Source organism: Telmatherina bonti (genome assembly GCF_933228915.1).
Source record: "Telmatherina bonti genome assembly, chromosome: 2".
NCBI lineage: Eukaryota > Metazoa > Chordata > Actinopteri > Atheriniformes > Telmatherinidae > Telmatherina > Telmatherina bonti.
This window is the reverse complement of record NC_136620.1, coordinates 41,194,102-41,221,399: the sequence shown is the minus strand read 5'-3', so window position 1 is coordinate 41,221,399 and position 27,298 is coordinate 41,194,102. Positions and strand designations below refer to the sequence as shown.

The 27,298-nt window shown below is 36.3% G+C and overlaps 2 protein-coding genes across 2 annotated transcripts in view; both read left to right on the top strand.

The window, feature by feature from the left end:
- anapc13 (anaphase promoting complex subunit 13) overlaps positions 1-19,267 on the top strand; it is a 73,475-nt gene extending 54,208 nt beyond the window's left edge. Inside the window, exon 2 of the mRNA XM_079254496.1 lies at positions 18,741-19,267. Coding sequence (XP_079110622.1) covers positions 18,741-18,866 — 126 coding nt within the window. The 3' untranslated portion in view covers positions 18,867-19,267. The remainder of the gene's footprint in view (positions 1-18,740) is intronic.
- Positions 19,268-26,244: 6,977 nt separating this feature from the next.
- Positions 26,245-26,917, top strand: mt2 (metallothionein 2). The gene is made up of 3 exons (XM_079254455.1): positions 26,245-26,369; positions 26,471-26,536; positions 26,737-26,917. The coding sequence occupies exons 1-3, from the start codon at positions 26,345-26,347 to the stop codon at positions 26,826-26,828; spliced, it is 183 nt and encodes a 60-aa protein (XP_079110581.1). The 5' UTR covers positions 26,245-26,344; the 3' UTR covers positions 26,829-26,917.
- Positions 26,918-27,298: the final 381 nt, after the last annotated feature.

Genomic DNA, 27,298 nt, shown 5'->3' with positions numbered 1-27,298 from the left:
AGACAATAAACATCTAGACAGAAATCATCTAGACAGTAAACATCTAGACAGTAAACATCTAGACAGAAATCATCTAGACAGTAAACATCTAGACAGTAAACATCTAGACAGAAATCATCTAGACAGAAATCATCTAGACAGTAAACATCTAGACAGTAAACGACTAGACAGTAAACATCTAGACAGTATACATCTAGACAGAAATCATCTAGACAGTAAACATCTAGACAATAAACATCTAGACAGAAATCATCTAGACAAATCGTCTAGACAGTAAACATCTAGACAGAAATCATCTAGACAGTAAACATCTAGACAGAAATCATCTAGACAGTAAACATCTAGACAGAAATCATGTAGACAGTAAACATCTAGACAATAAACATCTAGACAAATCATCTAGACAGTCAACATCTAGACAGAAATCATCTAGACAGTAAACATCTAGACAATAAACATCTAGACAGTAAACATCTAGACAGTAAACATCTAGACAGAAATCATCTAGACAGTAAACATCTAGACAGTAAACATCTAGACAGAAATCATCTAGACAATAAACATCTAGACAGAAATCATCTAGACAGTAAACATCTAGACAATAAACATCTAGACAGAAATCATCTAGACAGAAATCATCTAGACAGTAAACATCTAGACAATAAACATCTAGACAAATCATCTAGACAGTCAACATCTAGACAGAAATCATCTAGACAGTAAACATCTAGACAATAAACATCTAGACAGTAAACATCTAGACAGTAAACATCTAGACAGAAATCATCTAGACAATAAACATCTAGACAGAAATCATCTAGACAGTAAACATCTAGACAATAAACATCTAGACAGAAATCATCTAGACAGTAAACATCTAGACAGAAATCATCTAGACAGTAAACATCTAGACAGAAATCATCTAGACAGTAAACATCTAGACAGAAATCATCTAGACAGTAAACATCTTGACAGAAATCATCTAGACAGTAAACATCTAGACAGAAATCATCTAGACAGTAAACATCTAGACAGAAATCATCTAGACAGTCAACATCTAGACAGAAATCATCTAGACAGTAAACATCTAGACAATAAACATCTAGACAGAACTCATCTAGACAAATCATCTAGACAGTAAACATCTAGACAGAAATCATCTAGACAGTAAACATCTAGACAGAAATCATCTAGACAGTAAACATCTAGACAGAAATCATCTAGACAGTAAACATCTAGACAATAAACATCTAGACAGAAATCATCTAGACAAATCATCTAGACAGTCAACATCTAGACAGAAATCATCTAGACAGTAAACATCTAGACAGAAATCATCTAGACAGTAAACATCTAGACAATAAACATCTAGACAGACATCATCTAGACAAATCATCTAGACAGTAAACATCTAGACAGAAATCATCTAGACAGTAAACATCTAGACAGAAATCATCTAGACAGAAATCATCTAGACAGTAAACATCTAGACAGTAAACATCTAGACAGAAATCATCTAGACAATAAACATCTAGACAGTAAACATCTAGACAATAAACATCTAGACAGTAAACATCTAGACAGTAAACATCTAGACAGTAAACATCTAGACAGTAAACATCTAGAGTCTAGATGATTTCTGTCTAGATGTTTACTGTCTAGATTCTAGACAGTAAACATCTAGACAGAAATCATCTAGAAAGTAAACATCTAGACAATAAACATCTAGACAGAAATCATCTAGACAGTAAACATCTAGACAGTAAACATCTAGACAGAAATCATCTAGACAGTAAACATCTAGACAGTAAACATCTAGACAGAAATCATCTAGACAGAAATCATCTAGACAGTAAACATCTAGACAGTAAACGACTAGACAGTAAACATCTAGACAGTATACATCTAGACAGAAATCATCTAGACAGTAAACATCTAGACAATGAACATCTAGACAGAAATCATCTAGACAAATCGTCTAGACAGTAAACATCTAGACAGAAATCATCTAGACAGTAAACATCTAGACAGAAATCATCTAGACAGTAAACATCTAGACAGAAATCATCTAGACAGTAAACATCTAGACAATAAACATCTAGACAAATCATCTAGACAGTCAACATCTAGACAGAAATCATCTAGACAGTAAACATCTAGACAATAAACATCTAGACAGTAAACATCTAGACAGTAAACATCTAGACAGAAATCATCTAGACAGTAAACATCTAGACAGAAATCATCTAGACAATAAACATCTGGACAGAAATCATCTAGACAGAAATCATCTAGACAGTAAACATCTAGACAGTAAACATCTAGACAGAAATCATCTAGACAGAAATCATCTAGACAGTAAACATCTAGACAGAAATCATCTAGACAGAAATCATCTAGACAGTAAACATCTAGACAGAAATCATCTAGACAGTAAACATCTAGACAATAAACATCTAGACAGAAATCATCTAGACAAATCATCTAGACAGTCAACATCTAGACAGAAATCATCTAGACAGTAAACATCTAGACAGAAATCATCTAGACAGTAAACATCTAGACAATAAACATCTAGACAGACATCATCTAGACAAATCATCTAGACAGTAAACATCTAGACAGAAATCATCTAGACAGTAAACATCTAGACAGAAATCATCTAGACAGAAATCATCTAGACAGTAAACATCTAGACAGTAAACATCTAGACAGAAATCATCTAGACAATAAACATCTAGACAGTAAACATCTAGACAATAAACATCTAGACAGTAAACATCTAGACAGTAAACATCTAGACAGAAATCATCTAGACAGTAAACATCTAGACAGTAAACATCTAGAGTCTAGATGATTTCTGTCTAGATGTTTACTGTCTAGATACTAGACAGTAAACATCTAGACAGAAATCATCTAGAAAGTAAACATCTAGACAATAAACATCTAGACAGAAATCATCTAGACAGTAAACATCTAGACAGTAAACATCTAGACAGAAATCATCTAGACAGTAAACATCTAGACAGTAAACATCTAGACAGAAATCATCTAGACAGAAATCATCTAGACAGTAAACATCTAGACAGTAAACGACTAGACAGTAAACATCTAGACAGTATACATCTAGACAGAAATCATCTAGACAGTAAACATCTAGACAATAAACATCTAGACAGAAATCATCTAGACAAATTGTCTAGACAGTAAACATCTAGACAGAAATCATCTAGACAGTAAACATCTAGACAGAAATCATCTAGACAGTAAACATCTAGACAGAAATCATGTAGACAGTAAACATCTAGACAATAAACATCTAGACAAATCATCTAGACAGTCAACATCTAGACAGACATCATCTAGACAGTAAACATCTAGACAATAAACATCTAGACAGTAAACATCTAGACAGTAAACATCTAGACAGAAATCATCTAGACAGTAAACATCTAGACAGTAAACATCTAGACAGAAATCATCTAGACAATAAACATCTAGACAGAAATCATCTAGACAGTAAACATCTAGACAATAAACATCTAGACAGAAATCATCTAGACAGAAATCATCTAGACAGTAAACATCTAGACAATAAACATCTAGACAAATCATCTAGACAGTCAACATCTAGACAGAAATCATCTAGACAGTAAACATCTAGACAATAAACATCTAGACAGTAAACATCTAGACAGTAAACATCTAGACAGAAATCATCTAGACAATAAACATCTAGACAGAAATCATCTAGACAGTAAACATCTAGACAATAAACATCTAGACAGAAATCATCTAGACAGTAAACATCTAGACAGAAATCATCTAGACAGTAAACATCTAGACAGAAATCATCTAGACAGTAAACATCTAGACAGAAATCATCTAGACAGTAAACATCTTGACAGAAATCATCTAGACAGTAAACATCTAGACAGAAATCATCTAGACAGTAAACATCTAGACAGAAATCATCTAGACAGTCAACATCTAGACAGAAATCATCTAGACAGTAAACATCTAGACAATAAACATCTAGACAGAACTCATCTAGACAAATCATCTAGACAGTAAACATCTAGACAGTAAACATCTAGACAGAAATCATCTAGACAGTAAACATCTAGACAGAAATCATCTAGACAGTAAACATCTACACAGAAATCATCTAGACAGTAAACATCTAGACAGTAAACATCTAGACAGAAATCATCTAGACAGTAAACATCTAGACAGAAATCATCTAGACAGTAAACATCTAGACAGTAAACATCTAGACAGAAATCATCTAGACAGAAATCATCTAGACAATAAACATCTAGACAGAAATCATCTAGACAGTAAACATCTAGACAATAAACATCTAGACAGAAATCATCTAGACAAATCATCTAGACAGTCAACATCTAGACAGAAATCATCTAGACAGTAAACATCTAGACAGAAATCATCTAGACAGTAAACATCTAGACAATAAACATCTAGACAGACATCATCTAGACAAATCATCTAGACAGTAAACATCTAGACAGAAATCATCTAGACAGTAAACATCTAGACAGTAAACATCTAGACAGAAATCATCTAGACAGTAAACATCTAGACAGTAAACATCTAGACAGAAATCATCTAGACAGAAATCATCTAGACAATAAACATCTAGACAGAAATCATCTAGACAGTAAACATCTAGACAGTAAACATCTAGACAGAAATCATCTAGACAGTAAACATCTAGACAGTAAACATCTAGACAGAAATCATCTAGACAGAAATCATCTAGACAGTAAACATCTAGACAGTAAACGACTAGACAGTAAACGACTAGACAGTAAACATCTAGACAGTATACATCTAGACAGAAATCATCTAGACAGTAAACATCTAGACAATGAACATCTAGACAGAAATCATCTAGACAAATCGTCTAGACAGTAAACATCTAGACAGAAATCATCTAGACAGTAAACATCTAGACAGAAATCATCTAGACAGTAAACATCTAGACAATAAACATCTAGACAGAACTCATCTAGACAGAAATCATCTAGACAGTAAACATCTAGACAGAAATCATCTAGACAATGAACATCTAGACAGAAATCATCTAGACAAATCGTCTAGACAGTAAACATCTAGACAGAAATCATCTAGACAGTAAACATCTAGACAGAAATCATCTAGACAGTAAACATCTAGACAGAAATCATCTAGACAGTAAACATCTAGACAATAAACATCTAGACAGTAAACATCTAGACAGAAATCATCTAGACAATAAACATCTAGACAGTAAACATCTAGACAATAAACATCTAGACAGTAAACATCTAGACAGTAAACATCTAGACAGAAATCATCTAGACAGTAAACATCTAGACAGTAAACATCTAGAGTCTAGATGATTTCTGTCTAGATGTTTACTGTCTAGATTCTAGACAGTAAACATCTAGACAGAAATCATCTAGAAAGTAAACATCTAGACAATAAACATCTAGACAGAAATCATCTAGACAGTAAACATCTAGACAGTAAACATCTAGACAGAAATCATCTAGACAGTAAACATCTAGACAGTAAACATCTAGACAGAAATCATCTAGACAGAAATCATCTAGACAGTAAACATCTAGACAGTAAACGACTAGACAGTAAACGACTAGACAGTAAACATCTAGACAGTATACATCTAGACAGAAATCATCTAGACAGTAAACATCTAGACAATGAACATCTAGACAGAAATCATCTAGACAAATCGTCTAGACAGTAAACATCTAGACAGAAATCATCTAGACAGTAAACATCTAGACAGAAATCATCTAGACAGTAAACATCTAGACAATAAACATCTAGACAGAACTCATCTAGACAGAAATCATCTAGACAGTAAACATCTAGACAGAAATCATCTAGACAATGAACATCTAGACAGAAATCATCTAGACAAATCGTCTGGACAGTAAACATCTAGACAGAAATCATCTAGACAGTAAACATCTAGACAGAAATCATCTAGACAGTAAACATCTAGACAGAAATCATCTAGACAGTAAACATCTAGACAATAAACATCTAGACAAATCATCTAGACAGTCAACATCTAGACAGAAATCATCTAGACAGTAAACATCTAGACAGTAAACATCTAGACAGTAAACATCTAGACAGAAATCATCTAGACAATAAACATCTGGACAGAAATCATCTAGACAGTCAACATCTAGACAGAAATCATCTAGACAGAAATCATCTAGACAATGAACATCTAGACAGAAATCATCTAGACAGAAATCATCTAGACAGTAAACATCTAGACAGTAAACATCTAGACAGAAATCATCTAGACAGTAAACATCTAGACAGTAAACATCTAGAGTCTAGATGATTTCTGTCTAGATGTTTACTGTCTCGATTCTAGACAGTAAACATCTAGACAGAAATCATCTAGACTCTAGATGTTTACTGTCTAGATGATTACTGTCTAGATGATTTCTGTCTAGATGTTTACTGTCTAGAATCGAGACAGTAAACATCTAGACAGAAATCATCTAGACTCTAGATGTTTACTGTCTAGATGTTTACTGTCTAGATGATTTCTGTCTAGATGTTGACTGTCTAGATGATTTCTGTCTAGATGTTTACTGTCTAGATGATTTCTGTCTAGATGAGTTCTGTCTAGATGTTTATTGTCTAGATGTTTACTGTCTAGATGATTTGTCTAGATGATTTCTGTCTAGATGTTTATTGTCTAGATGATTTCTGTCTAGATGTTTACTGTCTAGATGATTTCTGTCTAGATGTTTACTGTCTAGATGATTTCTGTCTAGATGTTTACTGTCTAGATGTTTACTGTCTAGATGTTTACTGTCTAGATTCTAGACAGTAAACATCTAGACAGTAAACATCTAGACAGTAAACATCTAGACAGTAAACATCTAGACAGAAATCATCTAGACAGTAAACATCTAGACAGTAAACATCTAGACAGAAATCATCTAGACAGTAAACATCTAGACAATAAACATCTAGACAGAAATCATCTAGACAGTGAACATCTAGACAGTAAACATCTAGACAGTAAACATCTAGACAGAAATCATCTAGACAGTAAACATCTAGACAGTAAACATCTAGACAGAAATCATCTAGACAGTAAACATCTAGACAATAAACATCTAGACAGAAATCATCTAGACAAATCATCTAGACAGTCAACATCTAGACAGAAATCATCTAGACAGTAAACATCTAGACAGAAATCATCTAGACAGTAAACATCTAGACAGAAATCATCTAGACAGTAAACATCTAGATAGTAAACATCTAGACAGAAATCATCTAGACAGTCAACATCTAGACAGAAATCATCTAGACAGTAAACATCTAGACAATAAACATCTAGACAGAAATCATCTAGACAAATCATCTAGACAGTCAACATCTAGACAGAAATCATCTAGACAGAAATCATCTAGACAGTAAACATCTAGACAGTAAACATCTAGACAGAAATCATCTAGACAGTAAACATCTAGACAGAAATCATCTAGACAGAAATCATCTAGACAGAAATCATCTAGACAGTCAACATCTAGACAGAAATCATCTAGACAGTAAACATCTAGACAGAAATCATCTAGACAAATCATCTAGACAGTAAACATCTAGACAGAAATCATCTAGACAGTAAACATCTAGACAGAAATCATCTAGACAGAAATCATCTAGACAATAAACATCTAGACAGAACTCATCTAGACAAATCATCTAGACAGTAAACATCTAGACAGAAATCATCTAGACAGTAAACATCTAGACAGAAATCATCTAGACAGTAAACATCTAGACAGAAATCATCTAGACAGTAAACATCTAGACAATAAACATCTAGACAGAAATCATCTAGACAAATCATCTAGACAGTCAACATCTAGACAGAAATCATCTAGACAGTAAACATCTAGACAGAAATCATCTAGACAGTAAACATCTAGACAATAAACATCTAGACAGACATCATCTAGACAAATCATCTAGACAGTAAACATCTAGACAGAAATCATCTAGACAGTAAACATCTAGACAGAAATCATCTAGACAGAAATCATCTAGACAGTAAACATCTAGACAGAAATCATCTAGACAATAAACATCTAGACAGTAAACATCTAGACAATAAACATCTAGACAGTAAACATCTAGACAGTAAACATCTAGACAGAAATCATCTAGACAGTAAACATCTAGACAGTAAACATCTAGAGTCTAGATGATTTCTGTCTAGATGTTTACTGTCTAGATACTAGACAGTAAACATCTAGACAGAAATCATCTAGAAAGTAAACATCTAGACAATAAACATCTAGACAGAAATCATCTAGACAGTAAACATCTAGACAGTAAACATCTAGACAGAAATCATCTAGACAGTAAACATCTAGACAGTAAACATCTAGACAGAAATCATCTAGACAGAAATCATCTAGACAGTAAACATCTAGACAGTAAACGACTAGACAGTAAACATCTAGACAGTATACATCTAGACAGAAATCATCTAGACAGTAAACATCTAGACAGAAATCATCTAGACAGTAAACATCTAGACAGAAATCATGTAGACAGTAAACATCTAGACAATAAACATCTAGACAAATCATCTAGACAGTCAACATCTAGACAGAAATCATCTAGACAGTAAACATCTAGACAATAAACATCTAGACAGTAAACATCTAGACAGTAAACATCTAGACAGAAATCATCTAGACAGTAAACATCTAGACAGTAAACATCTAGACAGAAATCATCTAGACAATAAACATCTAGACAGAAATCATCTAGACAGTAAACATCTAGACAATAAACATCTAGACAGAAATCATCTAGACAGAAATCATCTAGACAGTAAACATCTAGACAATAAACATCTAGACAAATCATCTAGACAGTCAACATCTAGACAGAAATCATCTAGACAGTAAACATCTAGACAATAAACATCTAGACAGTAAACATCTAGACAGAAATCATCTAGACAATAAACATCTAGACAGAAATCATCTAGACAGTAAACATCTAGACAATAAACATCTAGACAGAAATCATCTAGACAGTAAACATCTAGACAGAAATCATCTAGACAGTAAACATCTAGACAGAAATCATCTAGACAGTAAACATCTAGACAGAAATCATCTAGACAGTAAACATCTTGACAGAAATCATCTAGACAGTAAACATCTAGACAGAAATCATCTAGACAGTAAACATCTAGACAGAAATCATCTAGACAGTCAACATCTAGACAGAAATCATCTAGACAGTAAACATCTAGACAATAAACATCTAGACAGAACTCATCTAGACAAATCATCTAGACAGTAAACATCTAGACAGTAAACATCTAGACAGAAATCATCTAGACAGTAAACACCTAGAAAGAAATCATCTAGACAGTAAACATCTAGACAGAAATCATCTAGACAGTAAACATCTAGACAATAAACATCTAGACAGAAATCATCTAGACAAATCATCTAGACAGTCAACATCTAGACAGAAATCATCTAGACAGTAAACATCTAGACAGAAATCATCTAGACAGTAAACATCTAGACAATAAACATCTAGACAGACATCATCTAGACAAATCATCTAGACAGTAAACATCTAGACAGAAATCATCTAGACAGTAAACATCTAGACAGAAATCATCTAGACAGAAATCATCTAGACAGTAAACATCTAGACAGTAAACATCTAGACAGAAATCATCTAGACAATAAACATCTAGACAGTAAACATCTAGACAATAAACATCTAGACAGTAAACATCTAGACAGTAAACATCTAGACAGTAAACATCTAGAGTCTAGATGATTTCTGTCTAGATGTTTACTGTCAAGATTCTAGACAGTAAACATCTAGACAGAAATCATCTAGAAAGTAAACATCTAGACAATAAACATCTAGACAGTAAACGACTAGACAGTAAACATCTAGACAGTATACATCTAGACAGAAATCATCTAGACAGTAAACATCTAGACAATGAACATCTAGACAGAAATCATCTAGACAAATCGTCTAGACAGTAAACATCTAGACAGAAATCATCTAGACAGTAAACATCTAGACAGAAATCATCTAGACAGTAAACATCTAGACAGAAATCATCTAGACAGTAAACATCTAGACAATAAACATCTAGACAAATCATCTAGACAGTCAACATCTAGACAGAAATCATCTAGACAGTAAACATCTAGACAATAAACATCTAGACAGTAAACATCTAGACAGTAAACATCTAGACAGAAATCATCTAGACAGTAAACATCTAGACAGAAATCATCTAGACAATAAACATCTGGACAGAAATCATCTAGACAGAAATCATCTAGACAGTAAACATCTAGACAGTAAACATCTAGACAGAAATCATCTAGACAGAAATCATCTAGACAGTAAACATCTAGACAGAAATCATCTAGACAGAAATCATCTAGACAGTAAACATCTAGACAGAAATCATCTAGACAGTAAACATCTAGACAATAAACATCTAGACAGAAATCATCTAGACAAATCATCTAGACAGTCAACATCTAGACAGAAATCATCTAGACAGTAAACATCTAGACAGAAATCATCTAGACAGTAAACATCTAGACAATAAACATCTAGACAGACATCATCTAGACAAATCATCTAGACAGTAAACATCTAGACAGAAATCATCTAGACAGTAAACATCTAGACAGAAATCATCTAGACAGAAATCATCTAGACAGTAAACATCTAGACAGTAAACATCTAGACAGAAATCATCTAGACAATAAACATCTAGACAGTAAACATCTAGACAATAAACATCTAGACAGTAAACATCTAGACAGTAAACATCTAGACAGAAATCATCTAGACAGTAAACATCTAGACAGTAAACATCTAGAGTCTAGATGATTTCTGTCTAGATGTTTACTGTCTAGATACTAGACAGTAAACATCTAGACAGAAATCATCTAGAAAGTAAACATCTAGACAATAAACATCTAGACAGAAATCATCTAGACAGTAAACATCTAGACAGTAAACATCTAGACAGAAATCATCTAGACAGTAAACATCTAGACAGTAAACATCTAGACAGAAATCATCTAGACAGAAATCATCTAGACAGTAAACATCTAGACAGTAAACGACTAGACAGTAAACATCTAGACAGTATACATCTAGACAGAAATCATCTAGACAGTAAACATCTAGACAATAAACATCTAGACAGAAATCATCTAGACAAATCGTCTAGACAGTAAACATCTAGACAGAAATCATCTAGACAGTAAACATCTAGACAGAAATCATCTAGACAGTAAACATCTAGACAGAAATCATGTAGACAGTAAACATCTAGACAATAAACATCTAGACAAATCATCTAGACAGTCAACATCTAGACAGACATCATCTAGACAGTAAACATCTAGACAATAAACATCTAGACAGTAAACATCTAGACAGTAAACATCTAGACAGAAATCATCTAGACAGTAAACATCTAGACAGTAAACATCTAGACAGAAATCATCTAGACAATAAACATCTAGACAGAAATCATCTAGACAGTAAACATCTAGACAATAAACATCTAGACAGAAATCATCTAGACAGAAATCATCTAGACAGTAAACATCTAGACAATAAACATCTAGACAAATCATCTAGAAAGTCAACATCTAGACAGAAATCATCTAGACAGTAAACATCTAGACAATAAACATCTAGACAGTAAACATCTAGACAGTAAACATCTAGACAGAAATCATCTAGACAATAAACATCTAGACAGAAATCATCTAGACAGTAAACATCTAGACAATAAACATCTAGACAGAAATCATCTAGACAGTAAACATCTAGACAGAAATCATCTAGACAGTAAACATCTAGACAGAAATCATCTAGACAGTAAACATCTAGACAGAAATCATCTAGACAGTAAACATCTTGACAGAAATCATCTAGACAGTAAACATCTAGACAGAAATCATCTAGACAGTAAACATCTAGACAGAAATCATCTAGACAGTCAACATCTAGACAGAAATCATCTAGACAGTAAACATCTAGACAATAAACATCTAGACAGAACTCATCTAGACAAATCATCTAGACAGTAAACATCTAGACAGTAAACATCTAGACAGAAATCATCTAGACAGTAAACATCTAGACAGAAATCATCTAGACAGTAAACATCTAGACAGAAATCATCTAGACAGTAAACATCTAGACAATAAACATCTAGACAGAAATCATCTAGACAAATCATCTAGACAGTCAACATCTAGACAGAAATCATCTAGACAGTAAACATCTAGACAGAAATCATCTAGACAGTAAACATCTAGACAATAAACATCTAGACAGACATCATCTAGACAAATCATCTAGACAGTAAACATCTAGACAGAAATCATCTAGACAGTAAACATCTAGACAGAAATCATCTAGACAGAAATCATCTAGACAGTAAACATCTAGACAGTAAACATCTAGACAGAAATCATCTAGACAATAAACATCTAGACAGTAAACATCTAGACAATAAACATCTAGACAGTAAACATCTAGACAGTAAACATCTAGACAGTAAACATCTAGAGTCTAGATGATTTCTGTCTAGATGTTTACTGTCTAGATTCTAGACAGTAAACATCTAGACAGAAATCATCTAGAAAGTAAACATCTAGACAATAAACATCTAGACAGAAATCATCTAGACAGTAAACATCTAGACAGTAAACATCTAGACAGAAATCATCTAGACAGTAAACATCTAGACAGTAAACATCTAGACAGAAATCATCTAGACAGAAATCATCTAGACAGTAAACATCTAGACAGTAAACGACTAGACAGTAAACATCTAGACAGTATACATCTAGACAGAAATCATCTAGACAGTAAACATCTAGACAATGAACATCTAGACAGAAATCATCTAGACAAATCGTCTAGACAGTAAACATCTAGACAGAAATCATCTAGACAGTAAACATCTAGACAGAAATCATCTAGACAGTAAACATCTAGACAGAAATCATCTAGACAGTAAACATCTAGACAATAAACATCTAGACAAATCATCTAGACAGTCAACATCTAGACAGAAATCATCTAGACAGTAAACATCTAGACAATAAACATCTAGACAGTAAACATCTAGACAGTAAACATCTAGACAGAAATCATCTAGACAGTAAACATCTAGACAGAAATCATCTAGACAATAAACATCTGGACAGAAATCATCTAGACAGAAATCATCTAGACAGTAAACATCTAGACAGTAAACATCTAGACAGAAATCATCTAGACAGAAATCATCTAGACAGTAAACATCTAGACAGAAATCATCTAGACAGAAATCATCTAGACAGTAAACATCTAGACAGTAAACATCTAGACAGAAATCATCTAGACAGTAAACATCTAGACAGTAAACATCTAGAGTCTAGATGATTTCTGTCTAGATGTTTACTGTCTCGATTCTAGACAGTAAACATCTAGACAGAAATCATCTAGACTCTAGATGTTTACTGTCTAGATGATTACTGTCTAGATGATTTCTGTCTAGATGTTTACTGTCTAGAATCGAGACAGTAAACATCTAGACAGAAATCATCTAGACTCTAGATGTTTACTGTCTAGATGTTTACTGTCTAGATGATTTCTGTCTAGATGTTGACTGTCTAGATGATTTCTGTCTAGATGTTTACTGTCTAGATGATTTCTGTCTAGATGAGTTCTGTCTAGATGTTTATTGTCTAGATGTTTACTGTCTAGATGATTTGTCTAGATGATTTCTGTCTAGATGTTTATTGTCTAGATGATTTCTGTCTAGATGTTTACTGTCTAGATGATTTCTGTCTAGATGTTTACTGTCTAGATGTTTACTGTCTAGATTCTAGACAGTAAACATCTAGACAGAAATCATCTAGACAATGAACATCTAGACAGAAATCATCTAGACAAATCGTCTAGACAGTAAACATCTAGACAGAAATCATCTAGACAGTAAACATCTAGACAGAAATCATCTAGACAGTAAACATCTAGACAATAAACATCTAGACAAATCATCTAGACAGTCAACATCTAGACAGAAATCATCTAGACAGTAAACATCTAGACAATAAACATCTAGACAGTAAACATCTAGACAGTAAACATCTAGACAGAAATCATCTAGACAATAAACATCTGGACAGAAATCATCTAGACAGTCAACATCTAGACAGAAATCATCTAGACAGTAAACATCTAGACAATGAACATCTAGACAGAAATCATCTAGACAGTAAACATCTAGACAGTAAACATCTAGACAGAAATCATCTAGACCGAAATCATCTAGACAGTAAACATCTAGACAGTAAACATCTAGACAGAAATCATCTAGACAGTAAACATCTAGACAGTAAACATCTAGAGTCTAGATGATTTCTGTCTAGATTTTTACTGTCTCGATTCTAGACAGTAAACATCTAGACAGAAATCATCTAGACTCTAGATGTTTACTGTCTAGATGATTACTGTCTAGATGATTTCTGTCTAGATGTTTACTGTCTAGAATCGAGACAGTAAACATCTAGACAGAAATCATCTAGACTCTAGATGTTTACTGTCTAGATGTTTACTGTCTAGATGATTTCTGTCTAGATGTTGACTGTCTAGATGATTTCTGTCTAGATGTTTACTGTCTAGATGATTTCTGTCTAGATGAGTTCTGTCTAGATGTTTATTGTCTAGATGTTTACTGTCTAGATGATTTGTCTAGATGATTTCTGTCTAGATGTTTACTGTCTCGATTCTAGACAGAAATCATCTAGACAAATCATCTAGACAAATCATCTAGACAGAAATCATCTAGACAGTAAACATCTAGACAGTAAACATCTAGACAGTAAACATCTAGACAGTAAACATCTAGACAGAAATCATCTAGACAGTAAACATCTAGACAGTAAACATCTAGACAGAAATCATCTAGACAGTAAACATCTAGACAATAAACATCTAGACAGAAATCATCTAGACAAATCATCTAGACAAATCATCTAGACAGAAATCATCTAGACAATAAACATCTAGACAATAAACATCTAGACAGAAATCATCTAGACAAATCATCTAGACAGTCAACATCTAGACAGAAATCATCTAGACAGTAAACATCTAGACAGAAATCATCTAGACAGTAAACATCTAGACAGAAATCATCTAGACAGTAAACATCTAGATAGTAAACATCTAGACAGAAATCATCTAGACAGTCAACATCTAGACAGAAATCATCTAGACAGTAAACATCTAGACAATAAACATCTAGACAGAAATCATCTAGACAAATCATCTAGACAGTCAACATCTAGACAGAAATCATCTAGACAGAAATCATCTAGACAGTAAACATCTAGACAGTAAACATCTAGACAGAAATCATCTAGACAGTAAACATCTAGACAGAAATCATCTAGACAGAAATCATCTAGACAGAAATCATCTAGACAGTCAACATCTAGACAGAAATCATCTAGACAGTAAACATCTAGACAGAAATCATCTAGACAGTAAACATCTAGACAATAAACATCTAGACAGAAATCATCTAGACAAATCATCTAGACAGTAAACATCTAGACAGAAATCATCTAGACAGTAAACATCTAGACAGAAATCATCTAGACAGTAAACATCTAGACAATAAACATCTAGACAGAAATCATCTAGACAAATCATCTAGACAGTCAACATCTAGACAGAAATCATCTAGACAGTAAACATCTAGACAGTAAACATCTAGACAGTAAACATCTAGACAGAAATCATCTAGACAGTAAACATCTAGACAGAAATCATCTAGACAAACATCTAGACAGAAATCATCTAGACAAATCATCTAGACAGTAAACATCTAGACAGAACTCATCTAGACAGAAATCATCTAGACAGTAAACATCTAGACAGAAATCATCTAGACAGTCAACATCTAGACAGAAATCATCTAGACAGTAAACATCTAGACAGTAAACATCTAGAGTCTAGATGATTTCTGTCTAGATGTTTACTGTCTCGATTCTAGACAGTAAACATCTAGACAGAAATCATCTAGACAGTAATCATCTAGACAGTAAACATCTAGAGTCTAGATGATTTCTGTCTAGATGTTTACTGTCTAGATTCTAGACAGAAATCATCTAGACAGAAATCATCTAGACAGTAAACATCTAGACAGTAAACATCTAGACAGAAATCATCTAGACAGAAATCATCTAGACAGTAAACATCTAGACAGTATACATCTAGACAGAAATCATCTAGACAGTAAACATCTAGACAGTAAACATCTAGACAGAAATCATCTAGACAGTAAACATCTGAAAGATGGCAAAATGACAAAAGGTTTAATAATCCTAAAAGGTAGACTATTAGGTTCCTCGCCATACGAAGTATGGCAGGGCCCTATTGTTGTTAAAATGTTTATTATTCTCGTTCTTATTCTAAGCACAACTCACTCAATTTTGACCCCCTTAGCCCCCATGAAAAGTTGCGAAACTTGGCACACACCTTAGACCCGGTGAAAATTTTAATAATTTGGTGTTTGCACGCCAATGCAAAACTGCCTCGACAGCGCCCCCTTGAAACGCCAAAAATGGCCCCTAAAATGGGCCAAAAAAAGTTTAGTTTGACGTAGGACAACGAAATTCGGTACACATGTCTACCACCTCAGGACGAGTAAAAATAGTCAATCATACACCTGTTGCCATGACAACAGGGTGTCCGCCATCTTGGCGTTTACAACCATTTATTTGCCCGTTTTTGTCAATTTGGGCGCATCGTATTTGAACGAACTAGTCTGAGGCAATTCATGCTATTGGCTCCACATTCGCCATGGAGCTTCGTGACAAGATGGGGACCAAAAGTTATTCAAATCTTTTTGATAGGAGAAAGCGTGTTACCGTGGCAACCCATGGAAAAAAGTGTTCTCGCCATGAAACACGGTTCACTCATATCTTTGCAGAAATACATCCGATCGGAACCAAAATTAAAACATTTCATATTTGGTAGGTCCTTCACGCATTGTCATATGTACACATTTTTTGGGCACATTTTTTGGGGGGGCCCTAGTGGCCCTTATTGTCTACTTTGAGCTAGGGCAACGAAATTTGGTAGACATGTATAAGTAACCAAGACGAGCAAACAACTCAATTAACCACCTGTTACCATGGCAACGGGTTGTCCGCCATCTTGGCGTTTCTGCCTTTTTTTATCACTTTAAGCGCATCGTATCTGAACGAACTAGTCTGAGGGTTTTCATGCAATTGACTCCATACTCAGCAGGAAGCTTCATTACAAGATGGGGACCAAAAGTTATTGAAATCTTTTCAATATGAGAAAGCGTGTTACCGTGGCAACCCATGGAAAAAAGCCTTCTCGCCATGAAAGACGGTTTGCTTATATCTCTGCAGAAATGCATGTGATCTGCACCAAAAATGTAAGCTTTCATATTTGGTAGGTCCTTGACATATTGTAACATGTATTGTGGGGGGGGCACTTTTTGGGGGGGTCCCGAGGGTCTGGAACGTCTACTTTGAGCTAGGACTACAAAATTCGGCACACGTGTAACATCCCAAGACGTGCTAAAAAGTCAATGAAACGTGTTGCCATGGCAACGGGGAGTCCGCCATCTTGGCGTTTACACCCAATTGTTTCTCTTTATGTGATTTGTATTTCTCCATTAAAATGAGCTGGCTCTGTGGGTCCTTAACATGTTGCATTACGAGAAAAAGGACTTGGGTGGAGGTTTCGGCATGAGGTGAGGACCCGATGGATGCCGCTTGCGGCTTTAATTAATCTTATTCTCATTATGGCAAAATTTTATATTCATCAAAGTAAATTTGCTGGCCTAAAACCCTGATTTAATGTATTCCAGTGTGAACTTAGTCAATATATTTGCTCCATCAAACATTCTTCGAACAAAAAGCTACTAAAACTGTAACTGCTTGGAACACTTTTCAGCTACAATCTCCATTGGTTCCTTTATTCGATAGAAGGAAATGCTATGTTGTGTTTAACACCCCCTGGTAATTTTTTTTTCCCATTATAGTATCATTATCTGTGTTATTTAGTTTTGTATTGTGTCTATCAATGGCCTGAATCAGGATCACTTTGTAAACACCAACTTGTCAGACAATGGATTGAGTAGTTTGTGCTTGTTTGGTTGAATAAAGGTTGGGGGGAAAAATAGCATCAGCTGGCATCTTCAGGATGCTTCAGTAAGATGTAGCCATGAAAAGGCTTTGCAGTCGGCTTGTTAGAAGTAGCAACATCTGGGAAATAAAAGCTTCCAGTTAAAACGAAGCATATTTGTCATAAGCATCTGTTAAAACACCAACTTCTAAAGGGATTTGAGTAAAATGTGATTGTTCAGACCAAAGTCTGGAGTGTTTTAGCAAGACGTGAACCTAAAAGCAAAAGATGGATGTTTTTAGACTGGCTGTCCTGCTGTTGGTCAGGAAACATTAAATCTGGGATTATAAAGATGAATATAAATAACATGTCTGATCAAGAGAACTGGTGTTTTAAAGTAAACACGGGTTTCCGTTGGGATAAAGTGGATTTATCTTCTCTCCTCACCACTTCTGATCCCGTCTGTCCCTTTGCAGAGCGAGCTGCCAGAGGCGGAGCAGGACAACGGAGGATCCACAGAATCAGTGAAAGAACAGGAGATGAAGTGGACCGACCTGGCCCTGCAGAGCCTGCACGAGAACACACCGAGCAGTGGAAGCTGAGAGACCGAAGCCTCAGGATTTCACCTCTCTTTCTTTATTTTATTGTGTCTTCAACAGACTGAAAAGGTTTTAGCTGCATAAAAATACTCGTCTCTATCAGCACACTTCATCATTAAAAAAACTCTTTCCAGCTTGTCTTTTATGCATCAATCTTGGCTTAAAACTGTTCTCACTTCATGAGACTAGGATAAATCAAAGCTTCGCCAAGGCAGCCGGGGGATGTGGACCCAGTGGGACAAGTTCTACCATTTTGTCCAGTCAGCTCACCAACTAATTTATTTTCACCACAAAGATGGTCAGACGGGGAAAATGGGTCGTGGAACTGAGTGTGTGTGTGTGTGTGTGGGGGGGGGTAAGTCAAACACTGATGGTCAGTGTTTGGATATTATGAGGCTCATTCAGACGCTTTTCATTGGTACTGTTGATTAATTACCTCCAGTCGTGTGCTGCACAGACTGCAAGTTGCAGTCAAAAGGAGGCAAAATGTACCCGAGTAGTACAGTGAAAAGTGCAACATCATTATTGTTGGAAGGAAGTGTTCTAATTTCAGAACATAGGTATTTTAAAAGACCACACAAGCAGTTTTATATGATTGTTTACAATGATTTTAACAACTAAACACAACTTTTTTAATGCTGATTTTAAATTTATAGTTATATCTGAAACCTATTATTAAGTCAAACTTTTTTAGCTGATTCAGAGGTCTTCGCCAGTTCTCAGCGTCCGGTACATTGTGGTCCTGACTCCCATTTTCTTTTCTGAAAACTTAGCTTTGTTTCATCATGGCAGTATCCCACAACAGCCGTGTTCTCATAGAGATGCTCTGACATGTAACCCTGTGCTGTTTAGAAACCAGCAAGTTTTACATAAATTCATGGTGCAACTTGTTTAATTGACTGATTATTTAAAACTACAGACAACATATTTATTGCACTGCAAATATTAAACTACAGACAAAATAGCAAATTAATCGACTAATGTAGCCTGTTAGGCATTTGTGGTTGGAAAATCCCAGCATGCCTTGCTGGATCTGCTGAAAGGGAGGGCTCGGTATATCAAGTCAGCTCAGTATCTCTTAACCTCCTGACTACCAGTAGTTCAATTTGTCCTCTGTGGAGGACCTTTGTAAACCTAAATATTTTCATCTCCCTGAATGCTACTGAACTAACACCTTTTGGTCTTTAAAGAGGACATTTAGTCCTTTTAAAGGGTACCTTGTTTGTGGGGGGGGGCTTTGTGAACTTTCTCTCTTCAAGAAAAATGGCCACCATCGCAACAAGCATGTTTTATGGGAAGAGCAAAAGTGCATAATACTTTTCTTTGTGCTGATTTTTACTAGAAATTTTGTAGTTATATTTTCATTGAAAATCTTATAAACACATTAAATCGTTTCTTAGATAAATACAACTATATTTTACCACAATATTTAAAAGTTTAAGCAATGTCCTCCGTAGTGGACATTTGTAGTTACACATTTTTTTCCTGGTAGTCAGGAGGTTAATAGTACCGATTAGTAGCACCCAAAAAAGAAAACTGGTCCTATACATGGCCACTAGATGGTACTAAAAGACCAGAAATGAAAAGAAACTGCATGCTTTTTAGTCTATAGTGCTTTTCTGTTGACCAACAGGTCGATGGCAAAAAAAAAAAAAAAAAGAACGCTACTGGGAGGGTGCTGGTAAGTCTTCTGGTGTTGTAGTGGTTTAATGAAAGAGCTATGGATCGTAAGGTCACAGGTTTAAATCCTGATACTGCATCATGTAAAATAGCAGCACTTCTTCTCCTAATGGTGACACTTATGCTCAGAAAGCCGGAGTTTCAAGCTTCTACGTCTGTTGTGCTACTTCACCCATTCTCCAGCTCATTCTGATATATGTTCTTATTAACTATCTTTAGCTTTGTGGTGGGCCGAGCAGTGAAGCACAGTCAACCACAGGTTTAAAGTAAAAAAAAAAAAAAAGGGTTTTATTTTGACCCAAAAAAGTTGTTTTAACATAAATGAATAAATCAGGCCCATAAAAGAGGTCAACTTAACAAAACTATAATCAAAGAATTTGTAACAGAAGTAACTCAAGCAACAAAATGAAACAAACTGACCTCACAAATGACACACAAGGGTAAACTTAAATAGTGGCTGATCAGCCCAAACAAAAATAGACAAAGGGGATGCCACACAAAAACCTAACTAAATGAGCAGAGGAAAAGCCAGCTAATTGGCCACTAGTTTGGTCCAATTAGCTGGCTCCACCCCGTGGCCGCCTGCTCGGTCACAGCCACAGCCACTGAAACTCAAAGGAAAAACACAAATGAAAACAATCATACCATCACAACATAAACTAAAATGCGCGCTATTTCAGAATAGTTGTGATGCTACATGAAACTAATGTCTAACAAAAATATTGGTCTGCAAATTAAATCCTGGTTGAACAAAATAAATCTAAGTGTATGTCTGGTGCATTTGGATATCACCTATGTGTGGCTGTAGACACATCACAAGCTTCTTGTGATGGCTGTCTCAGCTTGGTCCTGTTTCTTTTCCATTACAATTTAGTACCAGGTCTAAAAGGGGCGGGGTTTGAGTGAAATCGCTGTGACATCAGTGTTGTGCACGGCAAGCTCTATAACAACACAGGACCTAGAGGCAATCTGCTACTTGGTCTGCGGCTCACCGATCACTGACCATAATTGTATCTATTTGTTGGAACCACTTACAGTATAATATCGATAAAATAAATTTATTATCTATAAATTTATAATAGTTGCATGTTGTCTGGTGACGTCACACACAACCCGACTGCTCGCTTAGAACCTGGGCTGGGGAGCACAAAAAAAGTAGCGGTAAACGGGTACAAAAGCCTCGTGGAAAACCCTACAAACCGAGCCAAGGCGAGTTACGTTGAGATAAGCTGATACTGATGGAAAAGGGCCATTAGAGATGCTCCTGAAACTCTATAAACTAACACGTTTTACATAATTTCATGGTGGAACTTTACTTTTATTGAAGCTACTTCTGTTCACAATGTGTCATGTTAGATTATTGCTCCCAGCTGTGTTCTTCAACTAGCAACATCTGTTTGTTACTCTCTAAATCAGCATAGTTAGTATCAACTCAGACTCTGTAATTTTTTTCAAAAGGAGTTGTAGGACTGCACCAGTTTCCAGTGTCCAGTACGTTGCAGCCCCATTAATAGTAGCTAAAAAGAAAGGTGTTCCTTTACATCACCCCTAGATGGCACTCTTTAAGATCAGAAATGAAAAGAAAGTGCGTACTTTTCAGTCTATTGTCCTTCATAGCATTATAGTCAAACATTTAATATTTTTCTACAATGTCTCCTCGAGCACCATGAATTATTCCTCTTCTCAGTAGAAGAACTTTGTCTGTTCCCACACATCTATGTGTGAGATGGTGGCTTAATGGTTATGAGAATGGGCTTTATCCATCAAGCGCAACATGGCTGCACAATACAACTTATCATCTTCTTCCTCTTTTTAATCTTCAAGAAATTATTCCCCTCTCTGCGGTTCTTGTAATTTCAAAAGAATTGTTCTTCGGATTTCTTTTACACTTCCTCAGATTGGAAAGAATGCTGCACATCTGCCACTAATTTCAGTGACATCTTCAGCTTTATGCATCAGGAGTTACACATTATCGCATTCACGTCTGCTGTTATAGTTGGAAATATAATCCAAACTGCAGAACTTGCGTTTGATTACCAACTGCAGCGGAAGGTCAGGATAAGTTCATGTCAGCAGCAGCTTAAATCTGCTTAAAACTCTTCTCCTACCACTGCTATGCAGATGACACTCAGCTTTTCATTTCCTTCCCACCAGACGACACGTTTCACTGAGAATATCGGATGTCGCCAGTGTGCTTGCTCAGATGGGAGATCGAGTTGGAGCCTCCAACTCAATCTGTTGGTTTCCTTATATAGGCTGTTATGAATTGGTTTTCATTGTGATTTTTTTCTGTCTGTAAAGCGTCTTGAGCTGGCATTGCCGTGATCTGAAGCTATATAAATAAAGTTGAATTGAATTGAATTGAATTGAACTGCTTGCCTTGCTGATATCTCGGCATGGATGAAGGATCGCCACCTTCAGCTCAATCTGTCCAAGACAGAGCTCTTGTCTGTCCAGCCAATCCTTCCTTACATACGCAATTAAGTGTGAAGCTTGACTCTGTCACACTTGTTCCTACGTCTGCTGCCTGGAATCTTGGGGTCATGGTGGATGACCAGTTGACCTTTAAGGTCCATGTTGCCTCGGTTCCCCGTACCTGTCGATATGCTCTCTACAACATCAAGAGAATCAGACGTACCTGACAGATCAAACAACTCAGCTGTTGGTTCAGGCTCTGCTCTGCAGTTCCCTACTGGCAGGTCTGCCTGCGTGCTGGTTAAACCTCTGCAGATGATCCAGAAGCACATCTGGTCTTCAACCAGCCCAAACGATCTCATGTCATGCTGCTGCTAATCGCGCTTCACTGGCTTCCGGTCGCAGCACGCATCAGATTCAAAGCTCTGCTTCTGGTTTACAAAACAAAAACTCAAACGTCTCCCGTCTACCTTCACTCCCTAATCCAGACCTACACTCCCTCTCCACAGCTACGTTCCACCAGTGAAAGACGCCTCGTGTTACCACCACAACGTGGGACTAAATCACCAGCCAGACTCTTTTTCTCTGTTGTGCCACGATGGTGGAATGATCTCCCAAACTCTGTCCGCTCTGCAGAGTCCCTGTCTACTTTTAAGAGCAGGCTGAAGACTCAGCTCTTCAAGGAGAACTTCAACACTTAGTATAGCTATTTTTGTTGGAAAGTTGGAGAACTTAGCCCACTTCTTTGCAACAAACTTTATGATATTAATTCTTTGTATTGTAACATCGGTGATATTATGGGATGGGAAGGGAGAAAACAAAACAAAAAAACCCACTTGTAGCTCTACATGTCAACACCGGCGTCCACCTGGACTCCAGCAGTCCACCAGCACCTTCCTACGATGTCCTCTACAGTTTGATTTCCTGCTTCTGTTGTTCTCACTCATATGTAAGTCGCTTTGGATAAAAGCGTCTGCTAAATGACTGTAGAATAGAATAGAATAGAATAGAATAGAATAGAATAGAATAGAATAGAAAACCTGAAAACCAGATGTGAAATCCTACTATGACGATCAGAATATTGAAGAAGTCCCTGGTGTTTGTCTTGTTTTCTGCTAACTTTGTTAAAAATGAGCTGAAATGTAAGCAAACAAACAAAACAATGATTTTGTAACTCATTTAAACTTCATTTGTAGTTTAAGATAGTGCAAAGTCAACACAGTGATTTAAAAATACCTTTATGGATCAACGTGGTTGTTTTTGTTGATTTTGAAGGGTTTCTACCTTGTTTTTGTTTGCTTTATTTTCTCAGAGAACCACGTAGAGACTGAAATGTGCTTGTCATAACCACGACCTGTGATGACTCAGCTCATCATGCAGGTTTCTGGGAAACTGCTGGATCCGGAAGGGGGCGCGTGCAAAATGCTACCTTCACGTCCCATCTCAGCTTCTTCCAGATGGAAAATGCTAAGACTGCCACCAAAGTGGCTCAAAGGAAAAGGGAAATAAAAAGAGAAGTCCAGGAGAATTCATTGTGTTTTACTGGAAGTAAATCCAGAATTATTCCTGTTACTTTACGATCAAAACAGACTCTTTAAACTTTATTGGACCAAAATTTGGAGCATTTTTATATTTCTACTTTAAAATATTAACTGAAGTTTTTCATCTGAACAGAAATCATTTCAACCCTCCAATAAGCGGCGTCCCACGTGATGTTTGCGCTCGAGCCGCTCCTGGTTGTTTATTTTCCCACGGCACACGACACGTGAAGGCAGCATCACAAAGCCTGTTTGCTCACGAGCGCCGTGTCGGGTGCAGCGCGGCGCGAGGACGTGCGCGTGGACAGCCGCGCGTGACGTGTCGGGCCGTGCGCACAGGGACGCGTCGCAAAGAAATAATTATAATAATCTCTGAACTTTATCATTTTATTCACGAGATGAAGGTTTAAATGAACATCATGAAGATAAATAAAGTTAATATTTACATTTTAATGATTAAAATCAGCTTTTTATAATTAGCATCTTATTTGTTTTATACATAATAATAATAATAAATGAATTTTATTTAAACAGACTCCAGTCCTAAGAAGAAACTCAAGTCACATAAAAGAGAAACAGACAGTAAAAACAGCTCAAATGAAGTTTATGTATTTATAAAAGAGATTATTCAGCCGGATCGATTAAAATGACAGGAGGATATCATTTACATCTATTTTACCCATAAACATTGTTTATTCTTGTCAGTTTATTCAGGTTTAACTTCATGTTGGCAGATTTGATATAAACGTGGTTTATTCCACATTAATGGTTTTAAACCAGCAGTCACGTGACGTTTGTCTCGGACCTGAAAGTAAAAAAAGTTCATATTTTCCAGGTCGGGTGTTTTATGGTGAATATGATTAGTTTTTGGAGCTCAGATGGTTTATGTAAAGTTTTTTTTTATTGATCAAAGTCATATACAAACAATCTGGCAACACTATTTTTTTTATTAAAGAAAACCATTTTTAGGAGCTGGAGCTGTACGGAAGCAAAGAAAGAAAATCATTAGAGAATGCTGAACTAGTACATATAGACATACCTACATGTACAATAATAATAATAATAATAATAATAATGATTTGTTAGGGCTTAAGTTGCTAATTAAACATTGTAAATAACTTGACCAGTTGAATAACATATTTACTTTTCAAGAAGTTCAAGGCTTTGATATGGGAAAGGCGCTCATTATGAAATATGTTAAATCTGGGTTTCACCTCAATTTATGTCTATAAAACTTTGCAAGACTTAGCACATTGTTTATTAAAAAGTCCCATTCCTTACTGCCCATGACCACAAGGGCTGGAGATGGATGTTGGTGCAGACAGTCATGTCAGTCCAGAGAAAATACAGGAATAAAATAAATGTTTGGATGTTTCTATACCATCACAAAATACACATTTTATCGTTTCTAGATCAATTCTTTGTCGTAGAAATGCCCCTGATGGATACACTAAGGAAAGCTAAAGAAAGCTAAAGAACCCCTTTTTAAGGTGTAGAAATGGATTTCTTTAGATTTTGGATTCATGGGGAATTTTCAGTTTTTAGGGCGCAGAGAAGAAATCATGTCTTTACAGAAGATTTCCTTCATGGAGCTGCAGAAAGACAAGAATGGTTTATGTAATGCTCAGACAGGCTGTCCCGCAGCGTGCACGCTGCTCAGCCACCGTGTGCACACATCCCATTCAGCGCGAGCCAGCGCTGCGCACATGCGCGTTTTGCACCCGGCCCTGCTGTTCAGGAAGGTATAAAAACCCGGATCCTCGCGCTCTGCCGACACACCTCCACCCTGACAGACCAGGTGATTCAGATCCAGACCAAGGTGATTCATCTCCAACCAGACCAGATCAGATGGATCCTTGCGAGTGCTCCAAGAGTAAGTATCTGCTTCCAGTTTCAACCCTACCTTCTTTATTTCCTGAGTTTCCTCCACAAACTGTTTCTGTTCCACCTGAGATGAGCTTGTCTTGTGTTCAGCTGGAACCTGCAGCTGCGGGGGATCCTGCACGTGCACCAACTGCTCCTGCACCACCTGCAAGAAGAGTAAGCAGCACGTTTCACCTGCAGTTTTGTCTGAGCTTTAAATGGTAGCTGTAAAAATGAGTTTTCAGGTCCTGCTCTGGTTTATTAAAGCCTGTTTAACATGAAGCAGCTGCCAGCAGGAAAGGTTGAGTCTTGCTGCATGTCACACAGTTCCTCTCCTCTCCTCCTCCCCCCCCCCCCCCCCCCCCCCCCCCCCGCAGGCTGCTGCGCATGCTGCCCATCCGGCTGCAGTAAATGCGCATCCGGCTGCGTGTGCAAAGGGAAGACCTGCGACACCAGCTGCTGCCAGTGAGGCTCCAGCAACATCTCCCTGCTGCTCTGAATGAAATGTCTGTTCTAGATGTGTAAAAAAAAAAAAGTGTTTTTGTAAATGGGCCTGAAATAAACATGTGAATAATGCATGAGGTGTGGTGACTCTAACGTATCCTGTACCTGAGTCTGACCCAGACCAGGTGAGAACAGAGCCTCTGGTCTGGTCTGGGGACTCCAGACTGGACATCCCCGTAGTGCAGGGTTTCTACATCCTGTAATGTTTAACTCCGGTTTGCATCAAGCTGCGAGGTTCTTTACGGTGAACCTGGTCTGAAGGTGCAGGACCAGGGAGAAGTCCAGAAGACCCTGCATGTCTAAGACTTTCCAACCTTTAACCAGATAAAACCCACTGAGACCAGGATCTGAGGAAACTGGTACTTGGGATTAAACCTGCAGATGTGCAGCATTTTCAGATGCAGGTGGTGTAACTAAGCTTTAAGTCTAGTTTTG